This window comes from Trichosurus vulpecula, chromosome 6 (assembly GCF_011100635.1).
Source record: "Trichosurus vulpecula isolate mTriVul1 chromosome 6, mTriVul1.pri, whole genome shotgun sequence".
NCBI classification, from domain to species: Eukaryota; Metazoa; Chordata; class Mammalia; order Diprotodontia; family Phalangeridae; genus Trichosurus; species Trichosurus vulpecula.
The window spans coordinates 7,809,186-7,823,839 of NC_050578.1; the positions used below are offsets into that span (position 1 = coordinate 7,809,186).

Consider the following 14,654-nt stretch of genomic DNA (forward strand, 5'->3'; position numbering starts at 1 on the left):
CTTTCTCTGGATGTAGAAAGCTCTTTCTATCATGAGCCCTTTGGAGTTGTGTTTGAACCACGTCTTGCTGAGAAGAGCCAAGTCTATCAAAGTTAGTCATCACAGAAACAATATGTCTGTGGTGGTGTACAATGTTCTCCTGGTTCTGTTCCCCTCCCTCAACGTCATATCATGTAGGTCTTCCCAGGTTAATATGAAGTCTGTATCTTCCCCATTTCTTATAGCATAATAGTAAATATACCACAACTTGTTCAGCCATTCCCCAACTGATGGGCATCCCCTTGATTTCCAATTCTTTGCTACCACAGAAAGAGCATCTATAAGTATTTTTGTACATAGGGGTCCCTTTCCCACTTGTGTGATCTCTTTGGGATACAGCCCTAGAAGCAGTATTGCTGGGTCAGAGAGTATGCACATTTTTATAGCCCTTTGGGCATAGTTCCAAATTCTTCTCCAGAATGGCCGGATCAGTTTACAACTCCACCAACAATGTAACAATGTTCCAATTTTCCCACATCCTCTCCAGCATTTTTCCTGTTTTGTCATGTTAGCCAATCTGACAGGAGAGATGTGGTACCTAAGAGTTGTTTTGATTTGCATTTCTCTAATCAATAGTGATTTAGAGCATTCTTTCATATGATTACAGATATCTTTGATTTCTTCCTCTGAAAACTGCCTGTTCATATCCTTTGACCATTTCTCAATTGGGGAACGACTTGTATTCCTATAAATTTGGCTTTATATTTTCGATATGAAGCCTTTAGAGACACTGGTTGTAAAGATTCTTTCCCAACTTTCTGCTTCCCTCCCAATCTTTGTTGCATTGGCTTTTTTATACAAAAACATTTCAATTTAACATAAAATTATCCATTATGCATTTTGTAGTGCTATCTCTCGTTGTATCATGAATTCTTTTCTTTTCCATAAATCTGACAAGTAAACTATTCCTTGCTCTCCCAAACTGCTTATAGTATCAGCCTTTATTTCTAAATCATGAACCCATTTTTACTTTATTTTGGTATATATAGTAAGATATTGGTCTATGCCCAGTTTCTGCCCTACCATTTTCCAATTTTCCCAGCAGTTTTTGTGAAATAGTGAATTCTTAGCCCAGAAGCTGGATTCTTTGGGTTTATCAAAGAGCAGATTGCTATAGTTGTGGATGAAATATGTAATTTTTAAAAACAATATGATGCAAACCAAGATGGCTGAAGAATAAAATCACACATAGTCACTACAACCATATTTCAAAAAAAAAAAAACCCACCCCAAAACTGCAACACCTTTTAAAGATACAAACAATGTGAAAGGGATACAAAACAAATAAATTATTACTATTATTATTTTAATGTATTATTATTTTTATTAATTAAGTTTTTTAGTTTTCAACATTCACTTCCACAAGATTTGGAGTTCCAAATTTTCTCTCCATCTTTCCTGCCCCTTTTCCCCAATCTGCCTTCCCTTCTAACACTGCCCCCCTCCCTTCTCTTATCTCCCACCCTTCTATTTTCCTGTAAGGCAAGGCAGATTTCTACAAACCATTGCCGTATATTTTATTTCCCAGTTGCATGTAAAGACAATTTTTTAACATTTGTTTTTAAAACTTTTGAGTTCGATATTCTCTCCCTTCCTTCCTCCCCACCTACACTCATTGAGAAGGCGAGCAATTCAATATAGGCCATACATGTGCAGTCATGCAAAACACCTCCATAATAGTCATGCTGTGAAAGACTATATTTCCCTCCATGCTGTCCCACGCCCTGCCATTTATTCTATTGTCTCCTTTGACCCTATCCATTCTAAAAAGTGTTTTCTTCTGATTACCCCCTCCCCTCATTTGTCCTCCCTTTCATCATCCCCCCCTCCCTACTTTTTTTTGTAGGTAAGACAGATTTCCATACCTGACTGAGTTTGTATGTTATTCCCTCCTCAAGGCAAATCCGATGATAGTAAGGTTCACTCATTTCCTCTCACCTCTCTTCTCTTCCCTTCCACTATAAAAACTTCTTTTTGCCTCTTTTATGTGACCTAATTTACCCCATTCTACCTCTCCCTTTCTTCTTCTTCTAATATATTCATCTCTCACCCCTTAATTTAATTTACTTATTTATTTATTTTGGTTTCAGTAGTTTGATCTTTATTCTTTTTTTTAAATTTAATTTATTTAATATATTTAGTTTTCAGCATTGATTTTTCAGAAGAGTTTGAATTACAAATTTTCTCCCCATTTCTACCCTCCCCCCCACTCCAAGATGGCATATATTCTGGTTGCCCTGTTGCCCAGTCAACCCTCCCTTCTGTCACCCCACTCCCCTCCCATCCCCTTTTCTCTTCCTTTCTTGTAGGGCAAGATAAATTTCTATGCCCCACTGCCTCTGTATCTTATTTTCTAGTTGCATGCAAAAACCTTTTTTTTTTGGTTTGTTTTCAAGTATTTGTTTTTAAAACTTTGAGTTCCAAATTCTCTGCCCTCTTCCCTTCCCACCCACCCTCCCTAAGAAGTCAAACAATTCAACATAGGTCACATGCGTATCATTATGTATAACCCTTCCACAATACTCATGTTGTGAAAGACTAACTATATTTTGCTCCTTCCTAACCTATCCCCCTTTATCCAATTTTCTCCCTTGACCCTGTCCCTTTTCAAAAGTGTTCGTTTTTGATTACCTCCTCCCCCATCTGCCCTCCCTTCTATCATACCCCCTTTCTTATCTTCTTCCTCCTCCTTTTCTGTGGGGTAAAATACCCAACTGAGTGTATATGGTATTCCCTCCTCAGGTCAAATCTGATGTGAGCAAGATTCACTCATTCCCCCTCACCTGCCTTCTCTTCTCTTCCTACAGAACTGCTTTTTCTTGCCACTTTTATGCGAGATAATTTACCCCATTTTCTCTCTCCCTTTCTCCCTCTCTCAATATATTCCTCTATCATCCCTTAATTTGATTTTATTTTTTTTAGATATCATCCCTTCATCTTCAACTCACCCTCTGCCCTCTCCCTCTCTCTCTCTATATATATACACACATACATATATACATACATACACACACATATGTATACACACACACATATACACACACACACACACGCATATTCCCTTCAGCTACCCTAATACTGAGGTCTCATGAATCATACACATCATCTTTCCATGTAGGAATGTAAACAAAACAGTTCAACTTTAGTAAGTCTCTTGCAATTTCTTTTTCTTGATTGCCTTTTCATGCTTCTCTTGATCCTTGTTTTTGAAAGTCAAATTTTCTATTCAGTTCTGGTCTTTTCACTGAGAAAGCTTGAAAGTCCTCCATTTTACTGAAAGTCCATATTTGGCCTTGGAGCATGATACTCAGTTTTGCTGGGTAGGTGATTCTTGGTTTTAATCCTAGCTCCATTGACCTCCGGAATATCATATTCCAAGACCTTCGATCTCTTAATGTAGAAGTTGCCAGATCTTGAGTTATTCTGATTGTTTTTCCACAATACTCAAATTGTTTCTTTCTGGCTGCTTGCAGTATTTTCTCCTTGATCTGGGAGCTCTGGAATTTGGCAACAATATTCCTTGGAGATTTCTTTTTGGGATCTATTTGAGGATGCGATCAATGGATTCTTTCAATTTCTATTTTGCCCTGTGGCTCTAGAATATCAGGGCAGTTCTCCTTGATAATTTCTTGAAAGATGATATCTAGGCTCTTTTTTTAATCATGGCTTTCAGGTAGTCCAATAATTTTTAAATTATCTCTCCTGGATCTATTTTCCAGGTCAGTGGTTTTTCCAATGAGATATTTCACACTGTCTTCTATGTTGTCATTCTTTTGGTTTTCTTTTACAATTTCTTAATTTCTTATGGAGTCATTAGCTTCCATTTGCTCCACTGTAATTTTCCACTAATTATTTTCTTCAGTGAGCTTTTGGACATGCTTTTCCATTTGTCCAATTCTGCTTTTTAAGGCATTCTTCTCCTCATTGGCTTTTTGGAGCTCTTTTGCCATTTGAGTTAGTCTGTTTTTTAAGGTGTTGTTTTCTTCAGTACTCTTTTGGGTCACCTTGAGCAAGCTTCCGGATTGTTTTTCATGATTTTATTGCCTCACTCTCATTTCTCATCCCAACTTTTCCTCTACTTCTTTTACTTGTTTCCAAATTCTTTTTGAGCTGTTCCATGGCCTGAGACCAATTCATATTTTTCTTGGAGGCTTTGGATGTAGGAGCTTTGACTTTGTTGTCTTCTTCTGCTTGTATGTTTTGATCTTCCTTGTCACCAAAGTAAGATTCTATAGCCTGATTTTTTCCCCACTGTTTGCTCATTTCCCCAGCCAATTAGTCTGCTTCCAGTGCAGGGTGGTGTACTACCCCAAACATCAGTTATTTTGTGTAGCTGTTTTCAGAGATACTTGTAGGGGCCTGTAAATTTTCAGTTCTTCCAAGGTGGTATGATCACAGGAGAGGTGTTTACTCGTCTTCTGGTCTGTGAGTGACCACAAGCATCTTTGTCGTCATGTGCCCCCCCACCCCCAGCCCCATGTTAAATTGTTTTAATGGTCTCAAAATTCTTTGACAGATAAAAATCAAGTTGTTTCCATTTCAAAATTACTGATTTTAAAAACTAATAACTTAAAACTGCCATGAAACAAATGGTCCACAAAAACATTCCTTTCCTCCTGAAGCTTTTATGATGCACTGTAATTATTAACTGGTCTTTTACTATTAAACTTAAATGGCCAATTGAGCAAAACGGTTAAGAGACTGTTCTTCTATCACTGATTAAGACTGAGGTTGCAAATGTACGGAATATTCATTTAGCCTTCTGGGCAGATTTTGTGACCTTGCCAGCTCCAGCAGGCTTCTTGTGAACTGCCTTGATGACATCAACTGCAACAGTCTGCCTCACATCATGAACCTAAATAACCAGAAGAGCATAATTAGAGAACCTCTTCACATACATGGGCTTGCCTGGACCAGACTGCAGGAATTTAGCACCATCTTCCAGCTTCTTACCAGAATGATGATAAATCTTCTCTTTCAGTTCAGCAAACTTGCAAGCAACGTAAGCAGTGCGACAATCCAGAACAAGTACATTGATTTGGCCTGGATGGTTCAGGATAATAACCTGTGCAGTGAAACCAGCTACTTCCATAGCTGCGTCATTCTTGCTATCATGAGCCACATTGCCGCAGCAGACATCTTTCACGCTGAAAGCAATGTTATCCCCTGACAGAGCCTCACTCAAAGCTTCGTGGTGCATTTCAACAGACTTCAGTTGCAACACCATGCCTTGTTTAAAAACACCAGTGTCCACTCAGCCAACAGGTATGGTCCCAATACCAGTAATGTTGTAGACATCTTGGAGGGGTAGACGAAGGGGCTTGTCAGCTGGACAGGTTGGGGGCAGGAGGTAATCCAAAACTTCAAGCATTGTAGTTCCATTAGCATTGCCATCCTTACAAGTGACTTTCCATCCCCTGAATCAAGACATATTAGAGCTTGGTTTCAGCACGTTGTCACCATTCCCACCTGAAACTGGCACAAGAGCTACTGTGTATCAGGGTTGTAGCCAATTTTCTTAATGTGGGTACTGACTTCCTTGACAATTTCCTCATCTCTCTTCTGGCTGTAGCGGGGCTCGGTGGGGTCCACTTTGTTTAAACCAACAATCAGTTGTTTTACACCTAGTGTGCAGGCCAGAAGGGCATGCCCATTCTTTGAGATACCACCTTCAGATTCACCAATACCAGCAGCAACAATCAGGACAGCACAGTCAGCCTGAGATGTGCCTGAAATCACGTTCCTGATAAAGTCTCTGTGTCCTGGAGCATCAATAATCGTCCCATAGTACTTGCTCCTCTCAAATTTCCACAGGGAGGGATCAATAGTGATGCTCACATTCAGCCTTCAATTTATCCAAGACTCAGGCGTATTTGAAGGCGTCCTTCCCCAATGGTTCGTTTATCAATTCCACCACATTTGTAGATGAGGTGGCCAGTAGTGGTGGACTTCCCAGAGTCTGTGTGTCCAATGACAACAATATTAATGGGAGTCTTTTCCTTGCCCACTTTTGTGGAGATTTAATAATGGTTTTTACAACACCTGTGTACTCGCAGCAAACCTGTTGCGAAAAAACCACAAGCACTTTTTTCTGCCCTGCGACTGTGAGGAGGATGCCCTTTCCACTGCCCCTACAGGCTCTGCCACACCAGCACTCCTCTTCGCCCCAGGACCACCACCAAGATCAAAGCCTGGGCAAAGCAAGAGAATCTTGCATTAGCACCAGCCAAGAGATCCTTACAATCCCCCTCTGATCAGCTGCTCTAACCCCCCACCCTCCGTGGGCCAAGAGCTCTGGAAGTGGCTGTTACTGCAGCCTCCGCAACCTTGGGGCTAGGGCCAGACCATGCTCCTCTCTCTGCCCTGAGGCTGGGGCTGTATCATGCTCTTCTCTCACCCTGGTCTGACAGACATTTCCTACTGACCTTCTACATTGTCTTTGGCGTTTGTGGGTTGAGAAATCTGGAAACCATCAGAGCTGCCAGTGTTTCAGGGCACTGAGGCCTACTCCAGCCCTGTCTGTGATGGCGTGGGCCACGCTGGACTGTGCTCTTCTCTCAGACTGGTGTAACAGACCTTTCCTGTCTACCTTCCAGGTTATCTTGGGTTGGAAATTTGTTTCACTGTCATTTTCTGGTTCTACAGCTCTAGAATTTATTTAGAGTCATTTTTTACAGGTATTTGGTGGGGCTTGGGGGACAGCTCAAGTAAGTCCCTACTTTTACTCTGCCATCTTGGCTTTGCTGTATTTTATTATTTTAAAATGTAGATAGTTCAAATTTTAAGGTTTTATTTAAATGTTCACTACATAATTTATTTTTAAGTATTAAAAAGTCCATATTTTAAAAATATTTTAATAAACCTCCTCAAAACAGTCCATGTACTAGTTTCATTTTTAGCCATTTTTTTTGGTCTAAATTAAATTCCTTAAACCTTAATTCTTACTCTTTTCCACCTTTATCTGTATTGCTTTTCTCTACATGCATGTTTAATTCACATCTCTCTAAAAATATGAAGACTAAAACTGAAGGCTGTCAAAAAAGGCTTAACTAATGCTGAGAAAACTGTCAGATCCCAATTTAAAAGCATTCTTTTCTAATCAATAACACATACATATTAACAGACAACAGTTAAAATTGCAGACCCTACCTTAATTTACTTTTGGGGCTAGAATGCCTTTTCCTCCAAATTGTAACACCTAAAGATTAAGTTTCTTAAGCAGAATCCCTTTATTCTGATGGAGAAAGGATCTTCCCACTTTTTTTTGACTGCTGACTGGACCCCTACCCCACTGACCATTATCATTATTATCATTATCAGAATGACTGATTTTTTTTAAAGTTGAGAAAATACTTTACCTACATTATCTTATTTAAGCCTCACAACTCTGGGAGGTAAATATGATAAATATCCTTATCCCTGTTTTAAAAAGCAGGTTTCTTCAACTAGAAGCTTAGTTCAATATCACATATATAACCCCACTGCCTCATATCTTTCAGTTATCTAGAGAATAAAGTAATTAATCTGGTTCTCCACAATTATACTCAAACTTATCCCAACACCCACTACTCACTTTTATATCCTGTCTGACCAATTCAGAATATTCTCCATTCTTTAAACATACTAGGTTCTTTCAACTTTGTTTATATAGCATTTTTCCAATGGAAAGGGGCTGACTCTATCCATACCTGTCTCTTGAAATTCTACCAGGGTGGAGCCAAGATGGCAGAGTAAAATCAGGGACTTGCTTGAACTCTCCCCCAAACCCCTCCAAACACCTTTAAAAAATGACTCTAAACAAATTTTAGAGCAGCAGAACCCACAAAATGACAGAGTGAAACAAATTTCCAGCCCAAGTCAACCTGGAAGGTCAACAGGAAAGGTCTGTTGCACCAGTCTGAGAGAAGAGTGCAGTCTAGCACAAGCCACATCTTTGTAGACAGGGCTGGAGCAGGTCTCAGGGAACTGAATCACTGGCAGCTATGATGGTTTCCAAACTTCTCAACCCCCAAACGCCAAAGACAACTTAGGTCAGTAGGAAAAGTCTGCCAGAATTGTGTGAGAGAGGAGCGCAGTCAGGCCCTGTCCCCAGGATGGTGGTGCTGGTGGGCAGTGGCAGTGGCAGTGGCTGCTTCTGGAGCTCTCAGCCCACAGATGGTGGGGGGATCGAGTGGTTGATCAGAGGGGGATTGCAGGGATCTCTTTGATGGTGCTGAGGCAGGATTCTCTTGCTTTGCCTGTGCTTCAATCTGGGTCACAGTCCTGGGGTGAGGAGAAGCACTGTTGTGGCAGAGCCTGTGTTGGCAGTGGAGAGGGAACCCTCCTCACAGTTCCAAGGAAGGCAGAACTGAAAATTTACAGGCCCCTACAAGTATCTCTGAAAACAGCTACATAAAATCCCTGATGCTTGGGAGAGTATACCTCCACACTGGAAGTACAGTCCTACCTTAACAAAGAGTTAAAAAGTCAAGAAATTATCTGGGGAAATAAGCAAACGGTGGAAAAAAATCAGGCTATAGAAGCTTACTTTGGTGACAAGGAAGATCAAAACGTACATGCAAAAGAAGACAACAAAGTCAAAGCTCCTACATCCAAAGCCTCCAAGAAAAATATGAATTGGTCTCAGGCCATGGAAGAGCTTCAAAAGGAGTTTGAAAATCAAGTAAGAGAAGTAGAGGAAAAATTGGGAAGAGAAATGAGACTGATGCAAAAAAATCATGAAAAACAATTCAGAAGCTTGCTAAAGGTGACCCAAAAGAGTACTGAAGAAAATAACACCTTATAAAACAGACTAACCCAAATGGCAAAAGAGGTCCAAAAAACCAATGAGGAGAAAAATGCCTTGAAAGGCAGAATTAGCCAAATGGAAAAGGATGTCCAAAAGACCACTGAAGAAAATACTACCTTAAAAATTAGACTAGAGCAAGTGGAAGCTAGTGACTTGATGAGAAATCAAGATATTATAAAACAGAACCAAGGAATGAAAAAATGGAAGACAATGTGAAATATCTCATTGGAAAAACCACTGACCTGGAAAACAGATCCAGGAGAGATAATTTAAAAATTATTGGACTACCTGAAAGCAATGATCAAAAAAAAAAAAAGCCTAGACATCATCTTTCAAGAAATTATCAAGGAGAACTGCCCTGATATTCTAGAGCCAGAGAGTAAAAGAGAAACTGAAAGAATCCACTGATCGCCTCCTGAAAAAGATCCCAAAAAGAAAACTCCTAGGAATATTGTTGCCAAATTCCAGAGTTCCCAGGTCAAGGAGAAAATACTGCAAGCAGCCAGAAAGAAACAATTTGAGTATTGTAGAAACACAATTAGGATAACACAAGATCTAGCAGCTTCTACGTTAAGGGATCAAAGGGCTTGGAATATGACATTCCAGAGGTCAAAGGAGCTAGGGTTAAAACCAAGAATCACCTATCCAGCAAGACTGAGTATAATACTCCAAGACAAAATAGAGACTTTCAAGGATTCTTGATGAAAAGACCAGAGCTGAATAGAAAATTTGACTTTTGAACACAAGAATCAAGGGAAGCATGAAAAGGTAAACAAGTAAGAGAAGTCATAAGGGACTTAATAAAGTTGAACTGTTTTGTTTACATTCCTACATGGAAAGATGATGTGTACAATTCATGAGACCTCAATATTAGGGTAGCTGAAGGGAATATACATATGTACACACACACACACACACACACACACACACACACACACACATATATATATTATAGACAAAGGGCACAGGGCGAGTTGAATATGAAGGCATGATATCTAAAAAAATAAAATCAAATTAAGGGATGAGAAAGGAATAGATTGCGAGAGGGAGAAAGGGAGAGATAGAATGCGGTAAATTATCTCGCATAAAAGTGACAAGAAAAAGCAGTTCTGTAGGAAGGGAAGAAGGGGCAGGTGAGGGGGAATGAGTGAATCTTGCTCTCATCAGATTTGACTTTTGAGGAGGGAATAACATACACACTCAATTGGGTATCTTACACCACAGGAAAGGAGGAAGGAGATAAAAAAGGGGGGACGATAGAAGGGTGGGCAGATGGGGGAGGAGGGTCCCTTTGAAGAGGGACAGGGTCAGGGGAGAAAACTGAATAAAGGGGGACAGGATAGGGGGGAGTAAAATATAGTTAGTCTTTCACAACATGAGTACTGTGGAAGGGTTTTACAGAATGATATGCATGTGGCCAATGTTGAATTGCTTGCCTTTTTAGGGAAGGTGGGTGGGGAGGGAAGAGGGGAGAGAATTTGAAACTCAAAGTTTTCAAAGGAGATGTTCAAAAGAAAGTTGTTTTTACATGCAAATGGAAAATAAGATATATGGGCAATGGGGCATAGAAAGCTATCTTGCCCTACAAGAAAGTAAGGGAAAAAGGGATGGGGGGGGAAGTGGGGTGACAGAAGGCTGACTGGGGCACAGGGCAATCAGAATATATGCCATCGGGGAGGGGGAGGGTAGAAATGGGGAAAAAATTTGTAATTCAAAATCTTGTGGAAATCAATGCTGAAAACTAAAAATATTAAATAAATAATGTAGATACTGTAAAAAAAAATTAAGGCTATTGTTAAAAAAATTATATATAATTTTCCTAAGTTGGAATCAACATTACTTTCCTATTACATATATGTATGTATTTATATGTGTGTACAACTTATACTTGTGTCTATATTACATAATCTTTTGAATATATTGTTGTAGCATCTATGCTAATATTTTATTCAATAATTTTGTGTTCATATAAAAAAAAAGAAATGTGAACCCAATAGGAAAAAATTCTGAAAAAGACAGCCAATAGAAAAATTGTTTCTTGTTTCAGGTTCCCAATGATGGGTTTATGTAAAGAGGTAATACTTTTAAATATTTTGGGTGCAAGAGGGCATTCATATGTTTTATTTAGGGGATTAAAAAAAGGTTTTCAAGGAAACATCTATTAACAAAAATGCAATAATAACAACATTGCAGTATTTTATAACTTAACTAGCATACTTACCTTTGGATTATTTGCATCGAATAGACCAGTAGAAAGTCCAATTAGCAATGAATTCTTGCCTGTACTTTTTGCTGGTGAATCTGAACGGGCACGAAAAGATTGTTGTTGCGTAAGATGATTTGATGGAATGAAGGCGGCTTTTTTCCAGGCTTCAAAAGGATCGACTTTGTGAAAAAATGGTTCAAGCTGCAGGGACTTCCTCAAATTAGGTTCGGGTTGCACAGAATCTTCCATACCAGGTTCTATTAACATAAAGGAAAAATCAGGCTACAAGGTCATGTAATATCTTGAAATCTAAGGGATTTCTGAAGTAAACTAGCTCAACTCCTATCCAAATCATACATCCTACTATTAATATCCCTACTGCTCAATAAAGAGATAAGTTCAAATAACCTTTTAAAATGATAATGTTAAATATTAACAATATTAGCACATATGGACATAATCACTTTATTTAAGTAAAAACTCTACCAAGAAAACAAAAAGTATTTTGTTTTCTAATTAAATACTGGGGAGACAACATGAAAACAAATATATACAAAGCAAGCTATATACAGGGTAAGTAGAAAGAAATTAACAGAGGGAAGGCACTGGAATTAAGGGAGGTTGGAAAAAGCTCCCTGTAGGTGAGATTTCTGATGGGACTTAAAGGAAGTCAGCGAGGTCAGTAGTTAGAGCAACGGAGGGAGAGTGTTTCCAGACATGGGGGACAGCTAGAAAAAATGCCTGAAGCCTAGAGATAGAGAGTTTTGTTTGTGGAAGAGCCAGGAGGCCAGTGTCACTGGATTGAAGAGTATGTTTCGGGGAGTAAGGCATAAGAAGACTGGAAAAGTAAGAGGGGGCTAGGTTATGAAGCGCTTGAATGTCAAACAAAGGATTTTGTATTTGTTCCTGAGTAGGAAGGGTGACATGATTGGAGCTGTGTTTTAGGAAAATCACTTTAGTGGCAGGAGGAGGATGGACTGGAGTGGGGAGAGACCTGAGGCAGGCAGAGCCACCAGTAGGTTGTTGCAAGAATGTTGGCATGAGATGATGGCTTGCACCAGAGCAGTGTCAGAGGAGAAAAGCGGATGCATTTGAGAGATGATGCAAAGGTGAAATCAACAGACCTTGGCAACAGATTGGATATGGGCAGGGGGCAGTGAGGGAAGGTGAGAGATAGTGAATAGTTGAAAGATGCCACCTAGGCTGCAAGCCTGAGGGACTGGGAGGATGGTGTTACAGTGATAGTAAAGGAGTGGAAAAAAGGTTTAGGAGGAAAAATGACATTTTGACAAAATGAGTTTAAGATAAGAGTCTATTCGACATCCAGTTTGAGATGTCTAAAAGGAGTTGCAAGTCTAGAGGTGTAGAGAGTTTGGAGGAGTAAAGGCAGATCTGAGAATCATCAATATAGAGATGGTAATTAAATTCAGGAGAGCTGATAAGATCACCAAGTGAAGTAGTATAGAAAGAAGAGAAGAGGGGCCAGCAAAGATCCAGAAATACAAACAGAGAAAGAGTGGTAAGATAGGAAGGCGGAAAACCATAAGAGTGTGGTATCCCAAAAACCGAGAGAGTATCAAGGAGGAGAGAATAATCAACAACGTCAAAGACTGCAGAGAGGTCAAGGAGAAAGAGGACTGAGAAAAAGGCCATTGGATTTGGAAACTAAGAGACTGTTGGTAACCTTGAAAAGAGCATTTCAGTAGAAGCTGGTATGTAATGGGTTAAGAGAGTGAGAGGAGAGAAAGTGGAGGTGCCTATTACAGAAAGCCTTTAGAGAAGTTTAGCTACAAAGGGCACAGGAGACATAGGGAATACCAGAAATGGAAAGATCAAATGAAGGTTTTTTTCAGGATGAGGAGACACGGGCAATAAGAAATAAGCCAACAGAGCGATTGAAAATAAGTGAAAGAGTAGGGATGACAGAGCGTGCAATCTTTTAGATTCTAAAATGCATATGCAATTGTAACACATATATGCGAACCACAACTAAATTTGTGTAGGAAATTGTTTAAATCCGTTGCTTATGTTTAACTAGTTCATCGTTATTCATACAAGGGAAGGAATCCATGTTTTCTTATATTTTAATTAATACTTTGTTAAAATACTAATGAAACGGCAAATTAACCGTTTAATTTCCTTGACACGTTTACTGAGCGTTACCATATACTGTGGTGTTTCCACATACATCAAAGCAGTTCTTCATATATTTTTGGTCCGTGTCACTTTTACGTTGCTGATAAAGTTGCCTCAACTCAGGGCCACATAGTAAAATAGCCAAAGTCGTGGCATATACTCCAGGTTTACTGATGTCCAGGCCAGTGCCCTATACCTCTCACATATGGGAAAAGTTAAATCGTTTACTTGGGCTTCTTCTTTGCCCTTTATCGCATTACTAGCAGAGTGTTTGGTATATAGTAGGTATTTGATAATAAATAAACTCAATAAATCTCTATCTCTCTTATCTACCATGATGTGTACTTGCCTCAGTAGCATATCAGCTCCTTAAGGGAAGGAACTAATCATTTTTAAATTTTTGTCTTCCTGGTGCCTTGCAGAGTAATGTACACTAGTAGTTAGTTAAAAAGTGCTGGTTTCATTGTGCCTGGTGTGGCAATACTCAGTCTTGTACAATACCCAAAGTAAAACAGTTTAGTACCAACAACTCTTTAAAAAGTACTTTTAAAAACAGAATAAGCTGACCTATCTGAACTTTATTAGATGATTCCATTTCACTCAGATTTCTTCTTTCAGAAGTTCCTTCAAAATCATTTTGTTTCATCATTTTATTCTCCAAGCTGTCAACACATACAGAAAAAGTTATGAGGCACAGGAGTTACTTATATTGTAAAACATACAGTCACTGCAGCAAGCAATGTGTTTTCTCAGCATAAAATGAATTTTGGCCTGGCCTAGTTATGGAAACTACTGTCCCAGAAAGTCTACTGTTCTGCCTTTAGGGGAGTAGAATAAAAGAGTAGAAAGGCTAGTAGGGGTGTGAAATATATTCAGAGGTCCAGTGAAATGGGTTTGCTGGTTTCCATAAATATAAAAGACTACTGAGATCCAGAAACCTAAACAATCTACTAGAAAATATCTATCACTGTAGCAAAAAATGAGAAAGTTCATATCGTAGTGCCCATGCAACAGCGCCTATGGTGACTAAGAGTACGCCGCTGCTCTCACAGCTAGCGGCTTGCTTCCTCTCTCTCTCTCCGTCAGCTCCAACTGCTCTGACCAACTTCCTTTCAGCTCTGCTCCGCCCCTTCCTGTTCCACCCGTTCAGCTTCTCCCACCACAGGCTTCATGTGACTCGAGCAGGTCCCATGGGCCTATCAATGGATGAGAAAGATCTTCCCATTTACATTACCTTTACAATTATGTGGACCTGCGCTCTTACCATGATGAGGAATAATGGATTCCAACGGAATGGAATGGTGACGCTTGTTATTGACATCCTGTGACGACCAACCTATCTCCCACAGAGTGGGAGTGCATCCGATGGCCTCTCTCACCTTTATCTCCTACCACACTTCATTTGTGTCTACATGTCCCACATATCTTGGAGACTTCAAGGATATGGTTAAGTTAGAGAAAAAGCTCAGTGGCCAGCTTTTTGCC

The 14,654-nt window shown here is 39.6% G+C and overlaps 1 protein-coding gene and 1 pseudogene across 3 annotated transcripts in view; both read right to left on the reverse strand.

Moving 5' to 3' along the window:
• NEK1 (NIMA related kinase 1) overlaps nucleotides 1-14,654 on the reverse strand; it is a 204,331-nt gene that overhangs the window by 42,869 nt on the left and 146,808 nt on the right. For all 3 annotated transcript variants that reach the window (XM_036762736.1, XM_036762737.1, XM_036762738.1), the window contains 2 exons: nucleotides 13,737-13,831; nucleotides 11,049-11,290 (listed from right to left, as the gene is read on the reverse strand). In XM_036762736.1, coding sequence (XP_036618631.1) covers nucleotides 11,049-11,290; nucleotides 13,737-13,831 — 337 coding nt within the window. The remainder of the gene's footprint in view (nucleotides 1-11,048; nucleotides 11,291-13,736; nucleotides 13,832-14,654) is intronic.
• On the reverse strand, nucleotides 4,790-7,025 carry LOC118853214 (annotated as a pseudogene).